The following is a 24,565-nucleotide window of genomic DNA, read 5'->3' on the forward strand; positions in this document are numbered from 1 at the left end:
AAACATCCCACGGTAAAAACAGAAGAAAGCAAAAAGTGGGAGAGCGACCAAGGATGCCAGAACCTGGAGGATGTTCGTTAATAAAGAATTTTATTAAAAGTTTTGAAGACTCGACACAACGTTGTGTTTCGGCCGTCAGGCCTGCATCAGGAGTCTGCCGTGCAGAATGCTGCAGAGCAATAATGATGGAGATCCTTTGAAGATCTCACAGCAATCTCTTGTGCAGAGTATTACTGGATGACATAAAGGATGATTCTTCAAAAGGAACGTAGGTAGTCTTTAAGAAGACTGTTGAATAATCCGTCAGAAACACTGCAGGTACTGCGGGTAATACAGCCAGGTTCTGGCATCCTTGGTCGCTCTCCCACTTTTTGCTTTCTACCCTATGTTTTTAACCTGTTTTGAACCTTCCACTTTTAAGTAGATGACAGTTCAAACTGACTGACATACAACCCAACCCCAGCTCCTCACCCCCTCTGTCCTTCACCTGAACTTTTGCCCTCTTTTATTATTGCCCTCCCTATTAGTTCCTAGCATGTCCAGAGTCTGTTAGGGGATAAATAACTCCACTGATAGACTATTTTAGCCCTTGTCACCTTCACTGGTAGGCCAATACAAAATCCACTACACAAGTCCCCTTCCATATTTTAATCCCAACCTTCCACTAATCTACGCAGCCACAAGATACGCTCAAAACATCCATGTTCCCCATGCTTAGAGAAGTTTGGGGTTTTTTTAACACAGGTGTGCCATGCACTTTAGCTCATTATCTTCTAGGAAGCGCAACATTTATTATGGTGCAGTTAGGTTCTGTGTGAATTAACCCTATGCTTTTGGGGTAGCACAGGCAGTTAGCTTCTAAACTGCTGCTGTTCCATGCAGGTCACCCTAATTCCTTCCTGGAAGCCTGCTGTGTGGCTCACCCCATGCTTCTGCTGTCTCTTCACTTTACACAAAGAAGGGACCCTTTCTGTTTATCCCATAACATTTTTTTTTGTTACATTTGAACCCCGCGCTTTCCCACTCATGACAGGCTCAATGCGGCTTACATGGGGCAATGGAGGGTTAAGTGACTTGCCCAGAGTCACAAGGAGTTGCCTGTGCCTGAAGTGGGAATCGAACTCAGTTCCTCAGTTCCCCAGGACCAAAGTCCACCACCCTAACCACTAGGCCACTCCTCCACTGTTGAACTCCATTACCATTTTAACTCATTCTAGGAGGGCATATCAGGCACTTGCCACCTTTTCTACACACCTAGGCGTCTTCTCCAGCTGCTGAAATGACAAAACATCTGCTTTCAAACTTCTGGCATAAATTAGTATTTCTTTTATTGGAGTGATTAGCAAAAACAAGTCATAGAAACTGAGTCGTGAGGCACAAGAGGTGTGAGAAGCTGTCTGCAGCCACTGGCATCATTACACAAGGTGGAAAATCTTGTCTAGATGGCATGAGTAGCATCAAACAGGGTAACTGGCACTACCCACGGCTGTAGGATCCATCCTTGTCTATGGATGTGGTGCTGTGGATATCTCTATGCACATATCTGTGCGAGTGTTTCACTTCAGTACAGGCCTCATGCCTGGCAAAATGTTACCCAGAAGTCCCTAGCCTAGGTCATCTTCCTCTTCACACCTTCTCAGCCAGAAGCTTATCCAGTATCAGCTCGCACATGTAGAGGCAACGAGGCACATGGAAACAGCCTGCAGGGGGAATAAGAGCAAATCCAGGTACCAGAAACAATCAGCCCCAGGTGTAAATAGTAGTATTGAACACGTAACAAACATTGGGAGTTTCTTTCAATGCAGGAGCTAGAATTCCAACTTTCTGGCCCAAGGCAGGGGCGTAGCTACAGGTGGGCCTGGGTGGGCCCAGGCCCACCCAATCACAATTCAGGCCTACCCAGTCAGCGCTCAGAAAATCGGGCATTAAAAAAAAAAATCTGTGAAACTGTTTCGCAGGCAGCGCTTCGCATCTGCCCTGCGTGCATTGCAAAAGAAGGAAATCGCCTCGTCGTCGTCGGGCCTTCCCTCACTGTGTCCCGCCCTCCAGGGGCGGGACACATTGAGACGACGAGGCGATTTCCTTCTTTTGCAATGCACGCAGGGCAGAGTAGGAAGGCCTCAGACCATCTAACCCCAGTACCCTTCTGCTAAATGGAAGCAGTGCCTACTCACATTAAATAAATTAATGTTTCTTTCACAGAAGGAATATCACCAGGTCTCTTTTAACAATGAAAATAAGATGCACCATGTTCAGTCAAGCCAATAGTCTAGCCAGTCCAGCCAGCCCAGGTCACTTGGAAGTACCCAGCCGATCACAATGGGGAAATCCCAGAAGTAAGAAGTGGCAATGTCCCACATCTACCTGGCTAATCATTGTTAATGGCCTGTCCTCCAGTGCTTCAGCCAAACCTTTTTTAATCCCAGCTACACCACTGGTCTTGTAACTCCAGCAACAATTTCCATATTTAATTATGCATTGAATGAAAAACAATGCTTTCTTAAATTTAATTATAAATTTAGTTAGTTTCATGGAGTGTCCCCTAGTGCCAGTTTTATTTGAAAAGTTAAACAAGCATCCCTGCTGATGATTTTATGAACCTTTATCATATACCCTCTTGGATGTCTTTTTTTTCCAAGTGGAAAAGCCCTAATCTGTTTATCCTTTCTTCAAGAGACTGGCTACTGAATAGAAATAATTACTCAGATGGGCGATTTCAATTACTTCTGTACTGATTGAGGAAACTGTCTCATCAGGAGATGCTAGGGAAGTAAAATTTCTGGGTGAAATCAGTGAGTGCTTCATGGAGCAGTCGGTCCTGAAACCGATCAGAGTGGCAAGGACTTTAGATCTAGATTTTACTGGAACACAGTGTCGCGTGCTCGAGGACCTTGGCATACTGTCAGGCTTCTTCCCCGGGAGCACTGGGTTCGTGAGTCCTTGGGCCACTACCGTGGAGCGGCAGGCAAGATCACCTTCAAGGTAGAGATGAGACAAAACTGGACCGGAACTCCGGACTGGAGTTCTACACAGGAATACACGGAACTGGAACGCACCGGACGGGTGCGCACTGGAGTGGAGCCCGCTGGACTGGAACACACTGGAGTGGCCCCACTGGACTGGAACATACAGGAGTGAAACCCGCTGGACTGGAACACACTGGAGCGGAACCCACGGGACTGGAACCCGCTGGACTGGAACACACTGGACCTAGGCTTCACCTACGCTTAACCACCTTTCCCCGAGGGTTGAGCCCTCAGGTTCGAGCGGCCGGCAGGACTTACAGAAAAACCAGAACTGGACCTTGCAAGCCGGAACAGCAGGAATGAGGATCCAGGAGTGCCCCCAGGCACCTAGGCGAAGGCAGGGCAGACAGGCAGGGAATGTCTGGGTTCCAGCAGTAGGCAGGTTAAAGCAATGGTCAAGTCAAGGAACAAGACTAAGGCTGGAGCTTCAGTATCACGGAGTACTGGCAACAGACTGAACAAGGGCTGAAGCTCCAGAAGCAAAAGAAACACACACGGATAACCAGCAGGCTAAACACAATGACTAGTAAACTGTACCCAAGCTAATAGGAAAGCTATGCCCAAGCAAACCAGTCATACACAAGAAACATACTCTAAGCAACTCAGGAAAACTAGTAAAGCTATACACCAGCTAACAACCAAAGCTGTGCCCAAGCTAACAAGTCATACACTGGAAACATACACAGAGCAAACTCAGGAGACTTAGTAAAGCTATACACCAGCTAACAACCAAAGCGGTGCCCAAGCTAGCTAGTCATACACTAGGAACAAACACAGAGAACTAGCAAAGCTACACACAGGCTAACAAGCAACGCTGTGCCCAAGCTAGCTAGTCAAACATAGAAACTCACACAGAGCAAACAATGTAGCAGTGAACAGAGCACTCCACATACCAGGGCCCTTAGACGAAATGCAAAGGCAAAGGCTGTAGTCTCTAAGTGATTAATAAAGCCCTTCCACACCAGAGGCACAGCTGCAGCAATCACCTTGCATCCAAACAGAGGCTTGACACACAGAGAAGTCAGCCCAGCGGGAGCCATCTTGGATACTGGCATAGAGGAGTCGGCGGCAGCCATCTTGGAAGAGGCATAGCCCACACAGGTGAGGTTCAGTAGGGCAATCAGCACACAGAGCCAGAGAGAAACTAAGACAGAGACAGACACAGAGACAAGCAGAAGCCAGCACAGACACTGACTCCCAGAAACAGGGTAAGTCTGAGGGTGGTCACGGCCACAGACGTGACACACAGGAGTAACAGCGGTGGAGGTCACTTAGCAATAGTGATTATAAAATGATAAAATCTGACAATAACTGGAGGGAGGACATAAAGGAAAACTGCTGCAATTAACATTTAAAAAGAGAGAACTATAATGAAATGAAGAAATGGAAAGCTGCAAGAGTTAAAAATCTCCATACAGCGTGGAGTCTGTTTAAAATTACCATTTTGGAAGCCCAGATAAATGTATTTCATTTGACGTTTAGATACCCACTCCCAATCTCCATAAGGTCCTTGTGCAATTTCTCACAATCCACTCTTTAAGTACTGTATTTTTTTTAATAATTCTGTATCTATAAATGTGATCACTTCACTTGTTGCTCACTTTCCAAGATCATAAACAAAATAGATAAAATTCTAGCTACTATTCTAGAAGGACTGTGCTACCTTTTATCTGCCATCTGTTACTATGTTATAATACCAGTCCCAGCACAGATCTCAAGGGTAGGCCACTATTCACTTGTCTCCATTAGGAAATCTGACCACTGAGTTCAATCTCTATTTCTAATCTTAAGTAGTTATCAGTCCACAATAAGACACGGTCTATCTAGCAATTTTCTAATTTCCTCATAAGTCTCTCATGAGGTTATCATATATTTTTTGAAAATCCAGATACACTGTGGGGCTCATTTTTGAAAGAGAAAAACGTCCAAAAAGTGACAAAGCAGCATTTGGAAGGATTTTTTCTCAAAACATCCAAATCGGTATTTTCGAAACTTGTTTTGCAGACATTTATCTATCTATGCAATTCACGTGCAGTGCATCCAAATCACAAAGGGGCATGCCGGGGGCGTTTCAGGATGAGGGCGCAAAACATCCAAAGTCAGACATAGATGTCATATTGAAAATGCCCCTCCATGTCAAGTGTCTCCCGTTTATCCACATGTTTACCAGTTACAGGTTTGCAATTTCATTTCTGAGTTCTTTCAGAACCCTGACAGAATACTTTCAGATCTGCGTGATTTGTTACTGTTTATCAATTTGCTCTAGCACCTCTTCTAGAATCCTTGTGATTTTCTTCACTTTCTTTGAATTATCATCTCCAAAGAATGGCTGCCACATGGATATCTCCCCAACATCCTCTGAAGTAAAAACCAAAGCAAAGAATTCTTTCAGTTTTTCTGCTAAATACCATATCCTGTCTGAGGACCTCTTACTTACTAGTTACCTAATGAGCCGATTCCTTTGAAGACTTGTTTTTGATGCATTCAAAAGGAATATTTTTATTAGTTTCTGGCCCTTAAAAGCTTTTCCTACAATTCTTGTCAGGTTCTCAGGTTCAGAGCCCGTGGGGCCGGGCTCTAGAGCAAATGTGAGCCCTTGGGCTGCTGCTGAGGAGCGACAGCAGCAGGCAAAACCCACCAACCAACACTGGGCAAGCACACCGGCAGGGACTGCAGGCACTGCCCAGTGAACCGGAACACATGGACTGGAATCCCCCGGACTGGAGGACACTGGACTGGAACACACACCGGACCGGAACACACTGGACTGGAACACACACCGGACCGGAACACCCTGGACTGGAGCACACTGGACTGGTCCGTACAGCTTCACCTGCACTTGGCCACTACCTCCCCCAAGGGTTGAGCCCTTGGGTTCGAGTGGCCAGCAGGACTTACCGGATACCGGATGACACAGGGACCAGGACTGGAAACAGAAGTACTCCTAAACTGATCTAAGTGCTCCCAAGCCCTAAACCAGCAGGAGTGTTCCTACCAGAAAACTGACAAAAGGACTTCCTAAGCCCTATACTAAACAGGAGCCCCTAAGCCCTGCTCAACAAAGGGACTTCCTAAGCCCTAAACTAACAGAGCAGGGAACTAAATACACAAGCTAGCAAAGGAGCTTCCTAAGCCCCCACGCTACAGCAGTGCACCACTGCACTAACCTAACCCAGGTGCCACTAAGCACCAAGCTACAGGAGAACTTCTCACAGCGAACTGAAGTGCCTCTAACAGCACCAAACCCAGAAGTACTTCTAACAGCAAACTGAAGTGCTTTCTACAGCACCCAAAACCAGAAGTACTTCTAATAGCAAACTGAAGTGCTTCCCACAGCACCAAAACCACACTCAAAGAGAAAGCAGGGGAGCTACAAGGGAAAGGCAGGGAAGCTAAACACTTAAACACAGGACAAATGTGCACACTGCACCTAAACTAACCTGGACCTAAAGCAAACACAAGCAGGGAAGCCAAACACATCAGAAGAAGTGCCCACTGCACTAACCCTACCTCAAGCACGCGTTGCAAAGGCCTTGAAGGAAAGAACACCACTTCCTTATCAAGGCCCTCCCAGATGATGTCACACTCCCTAGCCCCAGACAGCACACTGAAACACAGAGAGCACACTGAACCCCATAGAGGCCCAACCCACACCAATGCAGCACCGTGAAGCACTTGAAGCCAGTACACCCAAAGAGAGAGCAGAGCAACTCAGGCAACACCCACAGCTGCAGTAAAGTGAGACAATTACAGTCATGCTGCTGGAAGCTGCCAGAACAGAGAGAGAGAGCCAGCTCAGAAAGGACAGACAAAAGAAACAGAAGCCAGCTAAACTGACCACCAGGAAAAAGGTAAGGTTGAGAGGGGTTATGACCACAATCATAACAATTCTCTTGCCCTGCCTTATTTATTTATTTTTTTTTACATTCAATGTCAGTGCTTATGCTCCTGTTTTCTTTACTAGGATCTGCTTTCCATTTTTTTTTACAGGTGTAATAGCTTCTTCACCAGCTGTATCTACTTAGTTTACTGGTTTAATAACATAGAATACAACATTTTTTGCACAGTTGGATACTGCAGGGTGACAATATAATAAGACAACCATGCTGTTTTCTATACTTTCAACAAAAACATTTTTGATAGCTGTTGTCAGGCACCAGAAGAGCGAACACACTGTGGGCTATCAAGAGTCTGAGCTTTAGCTATTTGTAATTTTTACTTTATGCTCTAGTCACTCACTACAGAGGTGTCCACACATAGACCAGAATTTGCCAATTCTACAGACAGAACAAGATTTCAGAAGAAAAAGGTATCAGTATGTGTGATAACAGAGCTATTTACTAGGCAAAATGTCAAATTAAGGACCCCCAGCACAAGGAGATTCACTTCAAAAAATAAAGGAGTGGCTATAATCCTTTCCCTCCTATAGGGCCACCGAGAGGGGGGGACAGGGGACAAATGTCCCGGGGCCCGGGCCTCCAGGAGGGCCCGCCGCCGCCGCCTGGCCCACCCTCTGTTGCCGCCTGGCCCGCCCTCTGTTGCTGCCTGGCCCGCCCTCTGTTGCTGCCTGGCCCGTCCTCCGTCACTCCCGGAACTAACCTTAAGCCTCCTTTCACTTCGCAGCAAGCAGCAGGTCAGGCCACTCCTTCCTTCCATGTCCCGCCCTCGCCTGATGTAACGTCCGCGAGGGCGGGGCACGGAAGGAAGGAGGAGAGGTCTGCTGCTGCCGCTGCTTGCTGCGAAGTGAAAGGACGCGTAAGGTTAGTTCCGAGGGCCCGGCCCGATAGCGGGTGGAGGGGGCCCGGCGACCTCGGGTGGGCGGGGCCTGGCGATCTCGGGTGGCCGGCGACCTCGGGTGGGGGGGGGCCTGGGGGTGGCCTTGTCCCGGGCCCGGCGGCCCTGCCCTCCTTCTCTTGTGCCCCTGCATGACAAGGCCTACTTAGGTGCTAATCCACCCACTATCTAGGCTCATTTGAGGTTCATAGAGGCTTTTTTTTTTTTATTTTATTTTACACTATTGCATGTCTGACCACAACCATACTGTGTGTATTCACCATTTCCTATAATCACCATAAAACTGAAGCTATTCCACCTCTGGTCTCCCTGCCACCCAATCAACTGTGCAGCTAGTAAATTCTACAGAAATGGGACAGGAGTCGCAGTTCACCCCACTTGTTCCCTCAACCCATTTTGTTTGCTTACCTTTAAAAGGTCCTCCTTTAATATTAAGGGCCACTTTCCCTTCCTGGCTCAGATAACCAAACCACTCTCCGTGCTCAGGATCTGTAAACTGTTGGGCAGACAGAGACAGACACACAAGAACATAAGAATAGCCACACTGGGTCAGACCAATGGTCCATCTAGCCCAGTATCCCATTTCCAACACAGGCCAATCCAGGTCACAAGTACCTGGCAGAAACCTAAACAGTAGCAATATTTCATGATACCAATCCCAGAGCAAGCAATGGCTTCCCCTTCTCTATCTCAATAGCAGGCTATGGACTTTTTATCCAGGAACTTGTCTAAACCTTTCTTAAACACAGATAAATTAACTGCTGTTACCACATCCTCTGGCAAAGAGTTCCAGAGCTTAACTATTTGTCCAGTGAAAAAATATTTCCTTCTATTTGTTTTGAAAGTATTTCCATGTAGTTTCCTTGAGTTTCCCCTAGTCTTTGTACTTTTTGAAAGAGTAAAAAATCAGTTCACTTCTACTCATTCTACACTACTCAGGATTTTGTAGACCTCAATCATATCTCTTCTCATCTGTCTAGTTTCCAAGCTCTAACCTCTTTAGTCTTTCCTCATGAGAGGAGTTCCATTCCCTTTATCATTTTGGTCGCTCTTCTTTGAAACTTTTCTATTTCCGATATATCTTTTTTGAGATATGGCGACCAGAACTGAACGCAATACTGAAGGTGAGGTCGCACCATGGAGTGACAGTGAGGCATTATAGTATTCTTGGTCTTATTTACCATCCCTGTCCTAATAATTTCTAGCATTCTGTTTGCTTTTTTGGCTGCCTTCACACACTGAGCTGAAGATTTCAATATATTGTCTACAATGACACCTAGATCTTTTTCTAAGGTGTTATTGACACCTAAGGTGGACCTTAGCATCAGGTAACTATGATTTGGATTCATCTTCCCAATGTGTATCACTTTGCATTTGTCCACATTAAATTTCATCTGATCATCACTAGAACCCAGGAAGTGCCTTAATCGTTTCTCTTTGTATTCCCTTCCTTTACAAGGTAATATGAAAGAGGCCCTGGCTGTCACACACTACAGGGTGTGGAGGGTGGGTCTGAGCAGAGAATGTTGGCAATCACATATCCTAAAGTGAAGGAGTATTTGGACAGGAGTGCTGGCTGTCACGTACTCGGGGTGCAGGTTAGGTCTGGGCAGAGATGCTGGCTGTCACATATCCCAGGGGCAGGGGGAGGAAAAAAACATTTCTCCAGGAAGCATTGGCTGCCTGTTGTGTTACCTTGCTGAAGACAAACTCAAACACCTTCTCGAACTGCTGCAGAAGTTTGGCATCACGTTTCTCAAAGTAAGCCATAAGAAAAGCGATCAAGGCCTCGGTGTGGGGCCACCACATTTTCATATTCCACTCCAGCTAAAAACAAATGAATACACAGGAAGGATTATTTTATAACAAAGCCTTTAGCTGGTGTGGCAGAAATATGCATAAGTTAGTCATACTTGTTTTATAAAGGGAACTTACCTGCTTACCTGTCTTTGTAAAACAATCCCTGAAAAATAGGTGATCCTGTCTATACAAGTGGAGAAGCCGCCTAATGGTTAGAGCAGCGACTGAGAACCAGGGGAACTGGATTCATTCTCACAGCTGCTTCTTGTGATCTTAGGCAAGTCACTTAAACATCTACTGCCACATGTACAACAGATTGTAAGCCCTGTGGGGACAGGAAAAACACCTACTGTACCCGAATGTAACTTGCCTTGAGCTACTATTGAAAAGTTATGAACTAAATCCCTTTCCTTCCCTGCTCTCAGGCCCTTGCAAACATATTGGTTTATTTTACGCACATCTGTGTGTATTTTATATCACACGTGCCGTGTCCTAACACCACTCAAATTCCACCCCTGGAAAGATATTTTATGTGTGTTTATTTCATAAATGCCTATTTCTGCAAGTAAACTGCTGGTTTAAGGGTAAGGGGATTTGATATACCACCTTTCGGTGATACAATCTATGCCGGTACTTTTTCTGTCCCTACTGAGTTCACAACCCAAGTTTTGTACCTGGGGCAATAGAGAGTTGAGCGACTTGCCCAAAGTTACAAGGAGCTGCAGTGGGAATTGAACCCAGTTCTCCAGGTTCTTAGTCCACTGCAATAACCATTAGGCTACTCCTGGTTTAGATGCACTTGAAGCTTTGTAACATCTCTGCTACTCCAGCACATGACTTGCAATGTAGATCAGCAACATCATCCCTACCCCAGTGACATCAGTATTGCTCAATTTACAGAACTAGTGACATAGCAGCAGCAGCAGAAAGGCTGGCTAAGAGCAAATGAAAAGCATTAGCATCCTCTTGAGTTTCCAAATATTTCTTAACGTGTGTTACAGGGGCATAGCCAGACAACAGATTTTGGGTGGGCCTTGGCAAGAAGTGTAGGCACCAAGTGTTCTTCCCCCCCCCCCCCCCCCCCCCCCCACACCAAAAACATATCTCAGCTGGCGGGAAAACACTTCTTTCCACCATGGCAGCCTGCAGCAGGAATGCACTGAAAACTGAGCATGTGCAGGTGCCAGTATCGTGGAAAGCAGCATTTTCTTTACCATCAGGAGGAACTCTTCAGCTGGTGGAGCTTGGAATCCCCACCAGCTACCGCTAAGCTTGTGTTACTGTTGGGTGGGCCCTGGCCCACCCAGGCCCACCTCTGGCTACGCCACTGGTGTGTTAATAGCGCAGACAGCAGAAGGTACATACCTGAGTGGGGCAGTGTCCATCTACATCTAAGAACGAGAAGAGACCGCCGTGCTCTTGGTCCCAGCCCGTCTGGAAAGGCTGCACCATGAAGTTCTGTATGGCTACCTTGCTGAGCTCTGGGTCCTGGTGTTTCACAGCATAGCACAGGAGGAACCAGCCTGCCTCAATTGCATGACCTGTACCCAGATGCAGGAGACAGGAGGAAGAGTTGCAGGGTGACTGGCAGAGAGGAACGGTGAGCACCTAGACTGCACCAAGTTCCAGATATGGACAGTACCTCAATCCTTTACTTACCAGGGTTCTGGTGCCGGCCCAAGGAGCCAGGCAACTCGTTACCATCCTCAGACACGTTCTCCAAAACAGCTTTCCCTTTGCGCTGTGGAGGAAACACATACACCTTAATGATCAACAGAGCAGCACACTCGTATGGAAATAAGCAGGTGCTGTAAGGAACGGCTCTTATGAGATAATATGTAGCTTTCTGTGGGGCATGCGATGAAGCTACAAAGTAGTACATTTAAAACGAATGAGAAAATTTTTCTTCACTCAACATGTAATTAAACTCTGGAATTCATTGCCAGAGAATGTTGTAAAGGCGGTTAGCTTAGCAGAGTTTTAAAAAGGTTTGGACCGCTTAAGTCCATAGACCATTATTAAATTGGACTTGGGGAAAATCCACTATTTCTGGGATAAGCAGTATAAAATGTTTTGTACTTTTTTTGGGATCTTGCCAGGTATTTGTGACCTGGATTGGCCACTGTTGGAAACAGGATGCTGGGCTTGATGGACCTTTTTTCTGTCCCAGTATGGCAATACTTATGTACTTATGTGCTCGTTGGATCCTAGGTGCTCAGTAATAAGGCACTGAGGGACCTCATCTCTCATGGACTGTTCTGTGACACTCTCTAATAAGTTACCAGATGTGGTGGGCAGTATCTAGGGGCAGACTGACAAGTGATCTGAGCCCTCGGGCCAGTGGCGTAGCCACAGGTGGGCCTGAGTGGGCCAGGGCCCACCCACTTTGGGCTCAGGCCCACCCAACAGTAGCTCATGTTTAGCGGTAGCTGGTGTGGATCCCAAGCTCCACCAGCTGAAGACATCCCCCTGATAGTAATTAAAACGCTGCTCTCCATGATACTGGCACCTGTGCATGCCCAGTTTTCAGCGCATGCCTACTGCAGACTGCCAAGGTGGAAAGAAGCGTTTTCTCGCCAGCTCAGATATTTTTCTGGTGGGGGGTTGGGAAGAACACTTGGTGCCCACCCATTTCTTGCCTAGGCCCACCCAAAATCTGTTGTCTGGCTTCACCCCTGCCTCGGGCAAAAAGGGTCCTAGGCCTCTAACCACCTATTAAACATGATTAAACTAGATAGAAGTTAAGGCACAGTGCGCCCTTTAATGTTGTGGGCTCTTGGGCACTGCCCTGTTGTCCCAACAGTCAGTCTGCCCCTGGCAGTATCTCTTCTAGCATATAAGTCATAATGCTGGCTGGTTTGTAGGTGTTTTATAATAAGTTATTAGGTATTGAAATGGTACCAATTATGTTATTAAAAAAAAGATTAGGTCACAGAAGCTCCGCTGAATGGTTCACGTAACTTGTTAGTAAGTTAATAGGTTCATGAAGCGTGAGGAAGCCTGGACCCAAGTGTAAGTATGGGTTTAGATTTGGTTAGATGAAAGACTGACTTGCACGGGGAAGAACAAGAAAGAACACGTTAAAAAAGTCCGAGTATGCACAAGCTCTTTATCTGAACGGGAAATGCATAATTAAACTGAAGAAAATCTATTCCAGTTTGCTTACATTTTTTAATCTGGTCTCTCTGCTTAATAGGAGGCTGAATTGTGAGGAACATGCTATCCTCATACTGGGATGCAGAAAATGCACCTGTCACGTACATACCTACCACAAACATGAGTCCTTTCTTTTAGTTTTGATTTGTCTCTGTTCAGTGAGGTTATGCTCATAACAGAATACCTACACACATTTCAAACAGTGCATGTTTTACAAAAGCAGCACAGACACACACATCTTTATTTTAAAAAAATGACTCTCAGAAGCAGCCCCAGAGACCACAAATTCACACCTGCTCTGATGTTGATGCAAATGTGTGCAGGCATGTGTATGCACTCCTGCCATGCCCAAGTTATGCTTCTGAGAATGCCTGCATATAGTGTACGACAAAGGACACATGTATCCCCACTGCCCAATTTTAAGAGCCAAAGAGGTTTAAATGGCCAGCAGAGGCTCCTGCCCAGTCACTGATATTCAGCTGCATTTAACTGGGTAGTGCTGCTGAATATTACCGCTAACCAGCGGTTCCCTAACCAGCTAGAGACAGAGTTTAGCCAGAGCCACAAGTTAGTTAATTAGTGGCGATATCAGTCTGCTAACAGGCTAAAAATGCACAAAGTTAGAACAGCAAAAAGGCTAACCTAACTTTATGCACTGAGTCAATCAGGCACCAGACTGGTTTATTTATTTATTTGGATTTTGCTCACACCTTTTTCAGTAGTAGCTCAAGGTGAGTTACATTCAGGTACTCTGGATATTTCTCTGTCCCAGGAGGTCTCAAAATCTAAGTTTGTACCTGAGGCAATGGAGGGTTAAGCAACTTGCCCAAGATCACAAGAGCAGTGGGATTTGAACCGGCCATCTTTGGATGTCAAGGCCAGTACTCTAACCACTAGGCCACTCCAGTTAACTTCTGGCTCAACGTGCATACCCGGATATTCAATCCTGAGAGCTGTGTATGCCCCAGCATTAGATATCTGGACTGGAAGTGGTTTACAAGCTGGTTGCCGCAGTGGGCTGAATATTTCCCCCAAGTTACATTATGTTATCATGTGCTTCTATTCCACCAACTCCCTATCAAGGGTTCAAAGCAGATCACAGAATAAGGAAAATAGTTCAAAATTAATGCTAGATACATTTTAAACAAATATGTTTTTAGTAAGAATTTAAAGTTGTTAGCTCACAAGGTAGAGAATTCTAAAACTAGACACTCTATTAAACACATACTCCCCCCAGATTCTATATAGCATGACTGAAAAGGCACGTGCAAATCCAGTTGTATTCTGGCTTTGCAGTGGCGTACCAAGGGGGGGGGGGGCGGTGGGTGCGGTCCTCCCCGGGTGCACGCCGCTGGGGGAGTGCCGCGCGCCTGTCCACTATGTTCGTTCTGTGCTCCCTCTGCCCCGGAACAGGTTACTTCCTGTTCCGGGGCAGAGGGAGCATGGAAACGAACGAAGCAGACAGGCGCGCAACACCCCCACCCCCCAGCGGCGTGCACCCGGGGGGGGGGGTTCTTTTGCCGGGGGGGGTGCTGCATCCAGGGGGGGGCGGGGCGCATTGGCGATCTGCCCCAGGTGTCAGCCCCCCTAGGAACGCCACTGTGGCTTTGCGTGTGGAATTTAAGTACTTAACAAGCTAGTCAGCGCCAATAATTACTTCTTAACAAGCAATTATTGACACTAATTGGCATTAATTAGACTTTACACGCACAACTTGCTAGGCACAGGGGTGGCCCGACATTAGACCACGAGGCAGGGGGCCTCAGGCAGCACTCTTCAGGAGCGGCATCTACCCCCTTTGCGGTGTTTATCTCGTCACATTCCAAACCCGGCAGTGGCAGCGATTCCCATATGCAGCCCTGCCGCCGGCACCCGCCTCCTCCCTTTACTGCAGCCGCCTCTCTGATGTAACTTCCTGTTTTGTCAGAGGCTCAGGCAGCTGAACTAAAGGGAAGAGGCGGGTGCTGGCGGCAGGGCAGCATATGGGAATCGCTGCTGTTGCCGGGTTTGGAACGTGACAAGGTAAATGCTGCGACTGAGATGGAGGTGGGAAGAGGGGCGGCATTCTAGCTCCGCCTCAGGCAGCATTTTGCCTTGGGCCGGCCCTGGCTTGGCATATTCTATAAAGTGGAGCATGTAAATTCTAAAGGGGGCGTGAATTGGGTAAACCTTAGGCGTTCTGAAAATTTATGCAGTGTTATGGAACACACCTGCTCTGCGCTAGCTGTCATTCGCTCTTCTTTCTACCTTTATTAATATGTGGAATACGTTTGGTCTGGGCTTCCAAAATGGTATTTTTAAACAATGTCCATGCCTCATTTAAAGTCCTAACGTTTGCAGCTGAGCCTTTCAGTTTTTTTTAAACCATTTTCCTCATTTTATCTTAGTTACCCTTTCAAAAATTAAATGCTGCTACAGTAGATTTCCTTAGTGACTGCACTCCAGTTATAAAGTCAAATTTGATCATGTTATGATCACTGTTTCCCAGCGGACCCGACATTGTTACCCTTGTACTAAGTCCTGCATTCCACTAAGGACTAGATCTAAAAATAGCTCCCCCCTCTTCTCAGTTTCTGGACCAGTTGCTCCAAGCAACAATCATTTATCACGTGTAGGAGTTTTATCTCCCTAGCCCTCACTGATGTAGTATTTAACCAATTAATATTGGGGTAATTGAAAATCACCCATTATTACACAGTTGCCAAATTTGCTAGCTTTTCAAATTTCTATTTACATATCTTCAGCTGTCTGATTGTTGTGGCCTGGTGGACAGTAGTATAGCCCTACACACATATTTTTTCCCTTCACACATGGCATTTCTAGTCATAAGGATTCCATGTTGCTGTCTGTTTTAAAATAGGTGTTAATATAAGTTTATTCTGAAAAGTTGTGAGCCAGGTAATAATGTGAAAACATTTAATAAGAAATGTGCTTTAAAAAGTTAACTTTGCAGTGCGAGGGATCTCTTATAGGATAGGAGATACAACCTGAGTTGGAGGATTGGTTCACAGGTGCTCTATGATAAGTTAGGAACTATGAGAGCACACTGACTGATCGCCAGATAATCTGATACATCTGAGGAGAGGGCAGGGGAGCTGCAGAGGCTCTCAGATAATACCGCTTCTGGTTATAAGAGGACATGTTAGAAGCCTGGAGTTGCAGAGGCTCTCAGATAATACCTCTTCTGGTTATAAGAGGGCATGCTAGAAGCCTGGAACTGCAGAGGCTCTCAGATAATACCTCTTCTGGTTATAAGAGGGCATGTTAGAAGCCTGGAGTTGCAGAGGCTCTCAGATAATATTTCTTCTGGTTATAAGAGGGCATGCTAGAAGCCTGGAACTGCAGAGGCTCTCAGATAATACCTCTTCTGGTTATAAGAGGGCATGTTAGAAGCCTGGAACTGCAGAGGCTCTCAGATAATACCTCTTCTGGTTATAAGAGGGCATGTTAGAAGCTTGGAGCTGCAGAGGCTCTCAGATAGTACCTGCACATGCTGCACAATCTGCTGCACAGCCCAGCTTCCCACCTCCGAGTATTTCACCGTCATCACCTCATCCGCCTCTTCCAGCTGCTGCACCAGGCACAGGAGCATCATCGGCACTGCCATAGCATTCGTAGGCACAGCACCTGGCAAAGCAGGCCGCCCCAGCTCGGACGGATCCTGCCGCACCCAACGGATGATCTCATCCATCATCTTCACAGCTTCTTCCTGGAAGCCGCAGGAGAGAATGAGGTTGGAAGTACACTGGAGCAAAGCCCCTCTGCAGATACAAGCATCCACCTAAACTACTAGCACTACATCCCATCACCCTGAAGCATTTCTGTGCTTACATGCATCCCTGCTCCTAGCTCATACCACTCCTGCCTTCATACACGCCCTTGTCCCACCACCACCCCATGACGCCTACCCTCATGCATGCATCCTGCTCAGCTGTCTCTTTTCCAAGCTGTAAAACCCTCAAACCTGTTTGACGAGACAAATCTCTCTTGCTCTTTTTTTTCTCTCCAGCTTATTTGAAACTACACACTGACTACTCATTCATGACCTCTGCCTGTGCACACACTCACCTTGTACTTTCGCTGCCCAGTGGCTCTCCAGAGCTCATCCATGGCCATCACGTAGAAACACTCACTGAAGACGGTGCGCTGCACCTTCATTGCTTTCCCATCACGGGTCAGCACAAATGCACATTTCTGGGAGTCTGCAGAGATCCGGGCGTGACGAATCAGGAACTCTCCCCCTGGTGTGGAACAGAGACCCACATTACCCTCCAGCTCATTACATAAGACATTAAGGTTTATAGACAAGCAGAGAATAAATGAATAAAAACAAATCAATGAAATTATACAAAAAGTAAAAACATTAAGTAATATAATACTACACATAATATCAATATTGAAAGCCTCTGCTGTACCTCACACTGGTCTTATACTCATGCCAGCTTCATCTCCCAATAGCCTAAAATAAGCAAGTGATTCTAACTTTATTCATATTTGTGCCTATTTTGCAGAACCCATACCTGATTCAGCCCCAACAGCATGAATAAACAGATGACAGCAAGTGCCCTGTATTCCCAGTACCGGTGGCTTTGCTTCCTGGAGCTTCTTAAAGGGGAACGCTACTGTCTTTTGCCTTGAAAGATATACCTGGGTATTGTAGGAGATGCATGCTGGTTTGGACCAATGGCCTCTGACAGCAGTCAGTCTGGAGTTTTTAGAAGTACCTGGCAGATTCCAACAGAAAAGTCTGTTCCATAGCTTACTCCCAAAACTAAGCAGCAGAAGCACCCAAGTCTATCTGACTAACAGGGGCATCTCAAGCTGGAATTGTGCCATGTGCGACACGCCCCTCCCCCCCCCCCCCTGCTGTGCTCACTGTGCCACGGCCACCACAAAGGAAGAGGATGGACAGGGAGCAATTTTTGTGCCCTATCCATCTTCCTTTTGCCCTGTATAGCTGTACCCCCCTGCAAAGCTCTCAGGATAGTCCTGGATCTGTCTTCTAGAAACTTGTCCAAAACGTTTCAAGCTCAGCTATGCTGCTGGACCTGATTCTCTGGCAATAAATTTCATACTAACGGAAAATAATAATTTTTAAAAATCACCTACTCATTTCATGGTGTGTTCCCTGGCCTAATATTATTTGAAAGGTTAAATAAATTTTCCCTATTAACTTGTAACACCCACTCATGATTTTACAGATCTCTATGATAGCTCTGCTCAGCTGTCTCTTTTCCAAACCTGTTTCTTTGACATGAGTGGAATGGAACAGGTAGACGTGAATCGCTTGTTTACTCTTTCCAAAAATACTAGGACTAGGGGGCATGCAATGAGCTAAAAAGTAGTAAATGTAAAATGAATCGGAGAAAATATTTCTTCACGCAATGTGTAATTAAACTCTGGAATTTGTTGCCAGAGAATGTGGTAAAGGCAGTTAACTTAGCAGGGTTTAAAAAAAAGGTTTGGATGACTTCCTAAAGGAAAAGTCCATAGACCATTATTAAAATGGACTTCGGGAAAATCTACTGCTTATTTTTAGAAGCAACAGCAGCATAAAATGTATTGTACTGTTTTGGGATCTTGCCAGGTACTTGTGACCTGGATTAGCCACGGTTGGAAACAGGATGCTGGGCTTGATGGACCTTTGGTCTGTCCCAGTATGGCAATACTTATGAACTTAGCATACTACCTCGGTCAACCCTCATACTTTTCCACTTTGGTGATACCCCCAGCAGAACTTTACGGTCTTTAGACATGCATCAGCAAGTTCCATAGGAGCCAACTTTTCAAAATTATTGGGGGTGCTAAGCCCAGTGGAAATAACCCTTCCTTGAACACATACAAGGAATTTTCTCAATATTGGGGGTGCTCAAGCACCCACAGAGTCGGCTCCTATGGCAAGTTCTACCAGGCCCAAAGTCCACACACTATGAGATTACGAGAAGCTCACCATTTTATTATCTGGCCTCAAAACTGTGGAATGATCTTCCCCCTTATATTCGTATTGAGCAATCCCTCCCAATTTTTAAAAAGGCTTTAAAAACATATTTTGTTCAATTTGGCTTTTAGAGGCGATTGCTGATCCTAGGGAACCGGTTGAATGTATGATATTATGTAGTTCCCTGTATGAATGTGGGTCTCTTTCTAATCCATTTACCGGCATTCATTCTTTTATATTAATTTAGTTTTTATACTTGTAAACTGCCTAGACCCGCTTTAGTTCCTGGATTACTGTTGTGGCCCTTTCAAAAAACTCATATTACATTAACCATCCTCCAGTCCTCAGGCACAGCAGCATATTTTAACAATAGATACAGATTACCAACAGTTTTGTAAGGGATAAAAACCATCAAGCCCTAGTGATTTGCTGCTATCAAACTTGTCAGATTATTAAAAAAATTATAGGATGAATTGGAGCAATCACTTTTAAGCTATTTAGAGCACATTTTGTGACCATGACACAGTCCCTTAAAAGGGAATATTTCCACTTATGATCTAACACGGGCAAGGTTTTTGGATTATTCAACTTTTGTAGAAAGTATGCGTCAAGCCCTCTTTATACATCAAGATTCTTATTTTATATAGTGTGACTGTTGAGTGTGCCTTTCCTGTCATGAAATGGAGGTTTTTTTCCTTGCTATGTTTTTAGTATTGTAATTGGAAACCGCTTTGACCTTCTTAGGAAAGGTGGTATATCAAGTACCAATTAAACATAATTTATCTTGTTCTCCTTCTTTCAATCTGACACATTATATGTAAACTAGGTATCATGTACAATGTTGTATGTGCTTGTATATTTTTATTGTAATCTGACTGACCTACAAATAAAGTATTTTTTAAAAAACCCAAAAGAACAGTTCCAATGCGTGTACCTCCCCATCTTCCTCCTCAGTAAAGGCCACAGTAAAGAAAGTAGCGTATCTGCTATAGCCTTGTGCATCCTGAGTGCCTCTTTACCCCCCCCCCCCCAAAAAAAAAAAAAAAAATTATTTTCCCCCTTCCCAGTTATTTAGTGCTACAGCCAATGCCACCCTCAAAGGCTTCTTGCTTTTGATTTATGATATACTTGAACATTTTGTACTATTTATTTTTGCTTCTATACCAAGCTTCTTTTCAAATTCTTTTTTGACCCGCCTTATTAATGTTTTACATCTAGCTTACTGCCGCTTATGCTCTTTCCTGTTCTTCCTATTTGATTTTGCTTTCCATTTGTAATTTTCTTTTTTCTGCTTCAATGACTTTCGCAGTACAATTTAATCAGGCTTGAAGTCATTGGTCTTTTTTTTTTTGTGGATCCTAAGGATAGGGAAGAGAATGAGAAGCTGAAAGGTTCCCCAGCTACCTGTAATTGCAGCGTTGAGGATTTCAGGGCGGCAAAACCTTGGCAGGGTCCTGTACAGGCGGCAGTATGTCCAGACCTACCAGTAAGAGAGAAAAAGGAGGGGTAAGAGATGGCAGAACTGCATGTGGGGGTGGGAAGAGAGAGACAAACGGACCCTTTTTCTAAACCACATTAAGTACCTAAGGCTAGATTCTATATATGGAACCTAAAAAACTGCCCTTAGTGCTATTCTCTATATTTGTCTAACATTAGGCGTGGTTTATAGAATACATGTAGTGGTCATCCCTTGACTAAAATTTAGGCGCAGGCATTTACGTAAATGAAAACCTTGTGTAAATGCACACGTCTTATTTAGGTGTGGATTGGGCATATTCTGGAACCCTGCATGTAAAGTTTTGGAACGCCCACAACCCACCAATGTCCCTCCCATGGCCATACAAAGTTAACTATTAGATTGTAAGCTCTTTGAGCAGGGACTGTCTTCTATGTTTGTGCAGCGCTGCGTACGCTCTGTAGCGCTATAAAAATGCTAAATAGTAGTAGTAGTAGTAACTATGTTCAGTGGAAAATAAATCTGTTGGCTCAGGCTGCTTGCTATGTGAATATTCAATCACTATTTTGTTATTGCTACCAAGTATTAAACTCCTTTTATTGACCTATAAGTGCATTCACTCTGCAGCTCCTCAGTACCTCTCCACTCTCATCTTTCCCTACATTCCTCCCCGGGAACTCCGTTCACTGGGTAAATCTCTCTTATCTGCACCCTTCCCCTCCACCATTAACTCCAGACTCTGTTCCTTTTATCTTGCTGCACCATATGCCTGGAATAGTCTTCCTGAGCCGGTACATCAAGCTCCATCTCTGGCCGTCTTCAAGTCTAGGCTAAAAGCCCACCTTTTTGATGCAGCTTTTAACTCCTAACCCTTATTCACTTGTTCAGAACCCTTATTTTATCATCCTCACTTTAATATTCCCTTATCTCTTGTTTGTCCTGTTTGTCTGTCTTAATTAGATTGTACGCTCTGTCGAGCAGGGACTGTCTCTTAATGTTCAAGTGTACAGCGCTGCGTACATCTAATAGCGCTTTAGAAATGATAAGTAGTAGTAACCAAATCTGACGCGGCCAGAAGGGTGCAACCAGGATCACGGTTCCGCAGTCTTGCTTGAGTTTCAGCAAAGTCTTCCCTACTAGAGGTATGGGAGGATACGCATACAGAAGGCCTGTCCCCCAATGTAGGAGAAAGGCATCTGACGCTAGCCATCGTGGGCCTGAAGTCTGGAACAGAACTGAGGGACCTTGTGATTGATCTGAGTGGCAAAAAGATCCACCGAGGAGGTGCCCCATGCTTGGAAGATCTTGCGGACTCTCTTCGTAATTCCCAAATAATGAATCATGTAAACCAAATTGTAATCTCCTAAGGTCACTGACTAACCCACTACTTCCGCCAGAGACCTCTACAGACTCCCGCTGTTATCTCTCGAATTGTTAACCCCACTCGTTACCTGTAACCATTGTTCCATGTAAGCCACACTGAACCTACCAATAGGTGGGAAAATGCGGGATACAAATGCAATAAAAAAAGTAAAATAAAATAAATAGGAGGTAGTAGTAAGTGTTCCTAGTGGCGTTCGGAGGGGCGCTGACACCCGGGGCGGATCGCCGATGCCCCCCCCCGGCGAAGGGACACCCCCCCGGTGAAAGAACCACCCCCCCCCGGGTGCACGCCGCTGGGGGGGGGGTGCCGTGCGCCAGTCAGCGTTGTTGGTTTCCATGCTCCCTCTGCCCGGAACAGGGGCAGAGGGAGCATGGAAACCAACGACGCTGACCGGCGCGCGGCACCCCCCAGCGGCATGCACCCGGGGCGGACCGCCCCCCCCCCCTTGGTACGCCACTGAGTGTTCCCATGTTAACTGCGGCCAAGTACCACCTGCAAAATCTCACTTTAATGTAGAATTAGAAAATGCTGATTGCTGTGTAGAATTTGCATATTCCCGTGTTAAGCTGTGATATAAATTTTACTCTGCTTTAGTAAAAGGGCCCCAAAGAGTGAAAACCAGTTAAAAAAGGGATGAGAATTTTGTGTGTGTGTGTGTGTGTGTGGGGGGGGGGGGCACAGCACCACAGTGAGCCAGTACAAAGCTAAGAACAATGACAAAACCAACCAGTCTCTCCACTCACCTGCCTCCCCTGAAGCCAGACATATTTCACTTCCTCATAAACAGCCCCATCTCTGGCAAGGCATGTGAAGAACCCACTGCACACACAAAAACAAGTCGCGGTTAGGTACACATTAATGGCCTGCCTTCCACACATGCCACAAAGAAATCCATTTAAAGTCACCACATATTTCTCCCACGGGGGTCAGTCCGGATAAAGTTGGGCTTTTCAATCCAGTCCCATCGGGTTTTCGGGATATCCACAATGGATATGCACGAGAGATTGGCATACACTTCTTTCTTGGTATGCAAAATCTGAAACATATCCATTGTGGATATCCTGAAAACCTTATGGGACTTGGTGTGCCCCGAGGCCAGTGTTGAGAAGGCCTGGGGAAAGGTATTTTCAGAGTAAAGTGCAGAATGCAGTCACAGAGTCACTCACCCGTATTCCTGGTCATGGGAATGTCTCAGCCAGAAATCCATGGTTCTGTCCAGCTCCTGCTGGATTTGCTTTCTCCAGAGCCTCAGCTGTTGCTGGTCCATCAGGTCCTGAGCAAAGAGAAGAAAACAATAATAAGCTCCACCATCATGCACACCTGGCTCCCAGCCTGCCCTCCACCTCTCCCTACCAACCCTTTACCTCCCCAAACTACAACCCTCTTCCTTCCATTACTAGATATGTGCAGCACTGTACAGAAACACTTTACAGCTGGTCCCTCCCTGCACCCTGGAGCTTACAGCAGAGCTGCCAAGTTACCCAGTACCAGGAGGGGGGACAGTCCTGGATTCAGACAGCCTATTGCATTATGAGATTTGATTTCAATGGGTAGAACCAGGGATTAGAACTACCACATTGCTCTAGAATATCAGTTCAAACCCAGAGCTAGTAAACCGACCCCCCCCCCCCCCCAAAAAAAAAAAAAAAAAAAAAATCTCTCTACTGGAATTGGAAAACTTGGTATCTCTGCTTACAGTCTGGTCAAGAGGGCACACAGGTTACATGAATAAGAAGCAGGAGGGCTAGTGAGTGAAAATGCTGGAAGAAATACATTTCTGCCCTCTAAAATCTGCCTTTATAAGAAAAGCAAAATACACCTCACGCACTTCCCACCTGCTCGTCCCCCCCGTCCCTCTGTACAAGGAGGGGGGAGGGGAACACTTACAGTGCTCTGGGGGAGGGTAATTAATGAAAGCAAGCTCTCTTCTGCTTGCTCCTGTACGACCGAGCTGCGATGGAGGAGAAGCCTGGCTGTTTGTCATGTGAGCTCTGTCCGTGCCAGCTGATCGCTCACTTCCCCCACGCCAACAATGACGGTAAGAAAATCCTCAAAGCTCAGCAGAACGCTTGCTCGGCTGCACTCATTAGCACTGGGAGGGAGGTGAATTTTGTAATAAATTCGAAGAAAATTAAGACAATATTTGCCCCCCAAAGGGGGAAAAAAAAACAACTAAGGTCAAACTGTTGGGACTTATGCAGACGCCTAGTGACAGGAGTTTAAGCAAAACTTAGAATCAGTTTTGATTCGGATTGAAAAGGATGCTAGTTTACTTCAGGTCAACCGAGTAAGCAGATCTACAGTCCTTTGTGGGGTTTTTTTTCTTTTCAGAAGCAGTGCATGGTTTTCTAGTTTGAGTTTGTTAAGGTAGTTCACAGTGAATGAGATTAGTTCTTTGACTGAGTGACAGAAGCATGAATCATGGACGTGCTATAGACGTAATCTACTTAGATTTAAGCAAAGCTTTTGACACGGTTCCCCACAGGTGGCTCTTGAATAAACTTGACAGGCTGAAGATAGGACCCGATGTGGTGAACTGGATTAGGAACTGGTTGACAGACAGTTGCCAGAGGGTGGTGGTTAATGGAATTTGCTTGGATGAGGGAAAGGTGAGTAGTGGAGTGCCTCAGGGATCGGTGCTGGGGCCGATTCTGTTCAATATATTTGTGAGTGAAATTGCCGAAGGGTTAAAAGGTAAAGTTTGCCTTTTTGCGGATGATACTAAGATTTGTAACAGAGTGGACACCCCGGAGGGAGTGGAAAACATGAAAAAGGATCTGCGGAAGCTAGAAGAATGGCCTAAGGTTTGGCAATTAAAATTCAATGCGAAGAAATGCAAAGTGATGCACTTAGGGAGTAGAAATCCATGGGAGACGTATGTGTTAGGCGGTGAGAGTCTGATATGTACGGACGAGGAGAGGGATCTTGGGGTGATAATATCTAAGGATTTGAAGGTGACGAAACAGTGTGACAAGGTGGTGGCCATAGCTAGAAGGTTGCTAGGCTGTATA

General features: G+C 45.7%; 1 protein-coding gene across 1 annotated transcript; it reads right to left on the reverse strand.

Moving 5' to 3' along the window:
* Positions 1-1,600: 1,600 nt before the first annotated feature.
* Positions 1,601-23,599, reverse strand: LOC115462409 (N-acylglucosamine 2-epimerase-like). Its single transcript, XM_030192425.1, has 11 exons — positions 23,442-23,599; positions 22,721-22,827; positions 22,298-22,373; positions 20,119-20,194; positions 16,845-17,017; positions 16,261-16,485; positions 11,280-11,361; positions 10,986-11,161; positions 9,516-9,647; positions 8,229-8,316; positions 1,601-1,700 (listed from the first exon to the last, which is right to left on the reverse strand). The coding sequence occupies exons 2-11, from the start codon at positions 22,819-22,821 to the stop codon at positions 1,627-1,629; spliced, it is 1,203 nt and encodes a 400-aa protein (XP_030048285.1). The 5' UTR covers positions 22,822-22,827; positions 23,442-23,599; the 3' UTR covers positions 1,601-1,626.
* Between the last annotated feature and the right edge of the window lie 966 nt (positions 23,600-24,565).

Source organism: Microcaecilia unicolor, chromosome 2, assembly GCF_901765095.1.
Source record: "Microcaecilia unicolor chromosome 2, aMicUni1.1, whole genome shotgun sequence".
Lineage (NCBI taxonomy): Eukaryota > Metazoa > Chordata > Amphibia > Gymnophiona > Siphonopidae > Microcaecilia > Microcaecilia unicolor.

What these genes read in the sequence shown, in the direction of transcription:
- LOC115462409 (XM_030192425.1), bottom strand. Translation starts at nt 22,821, where the DNA reads ATGGACCAGCAACAGCTGAGGCTCTGGAGAAAGCAAATCCAGCAGGAG. An exon ending in CTGGGCAGCGAAAGTACAAG is followed by an intron (nt 16,486 to 16,844) that starts GTGAGTGTGTGC and finishes TGCGGCTTCCAG; the next exon opens with GAAGAAGCTGTGAAGATGAT. An exon ending in ATGGACACTGCCCCACTCAG is followed by an intron (nt 9,648 to 10,985) that starts GTATGTACCTTC and finishes ATTTGTTTTTAG; the next exon opens with CTGGAGTGGAATATGAAAAT.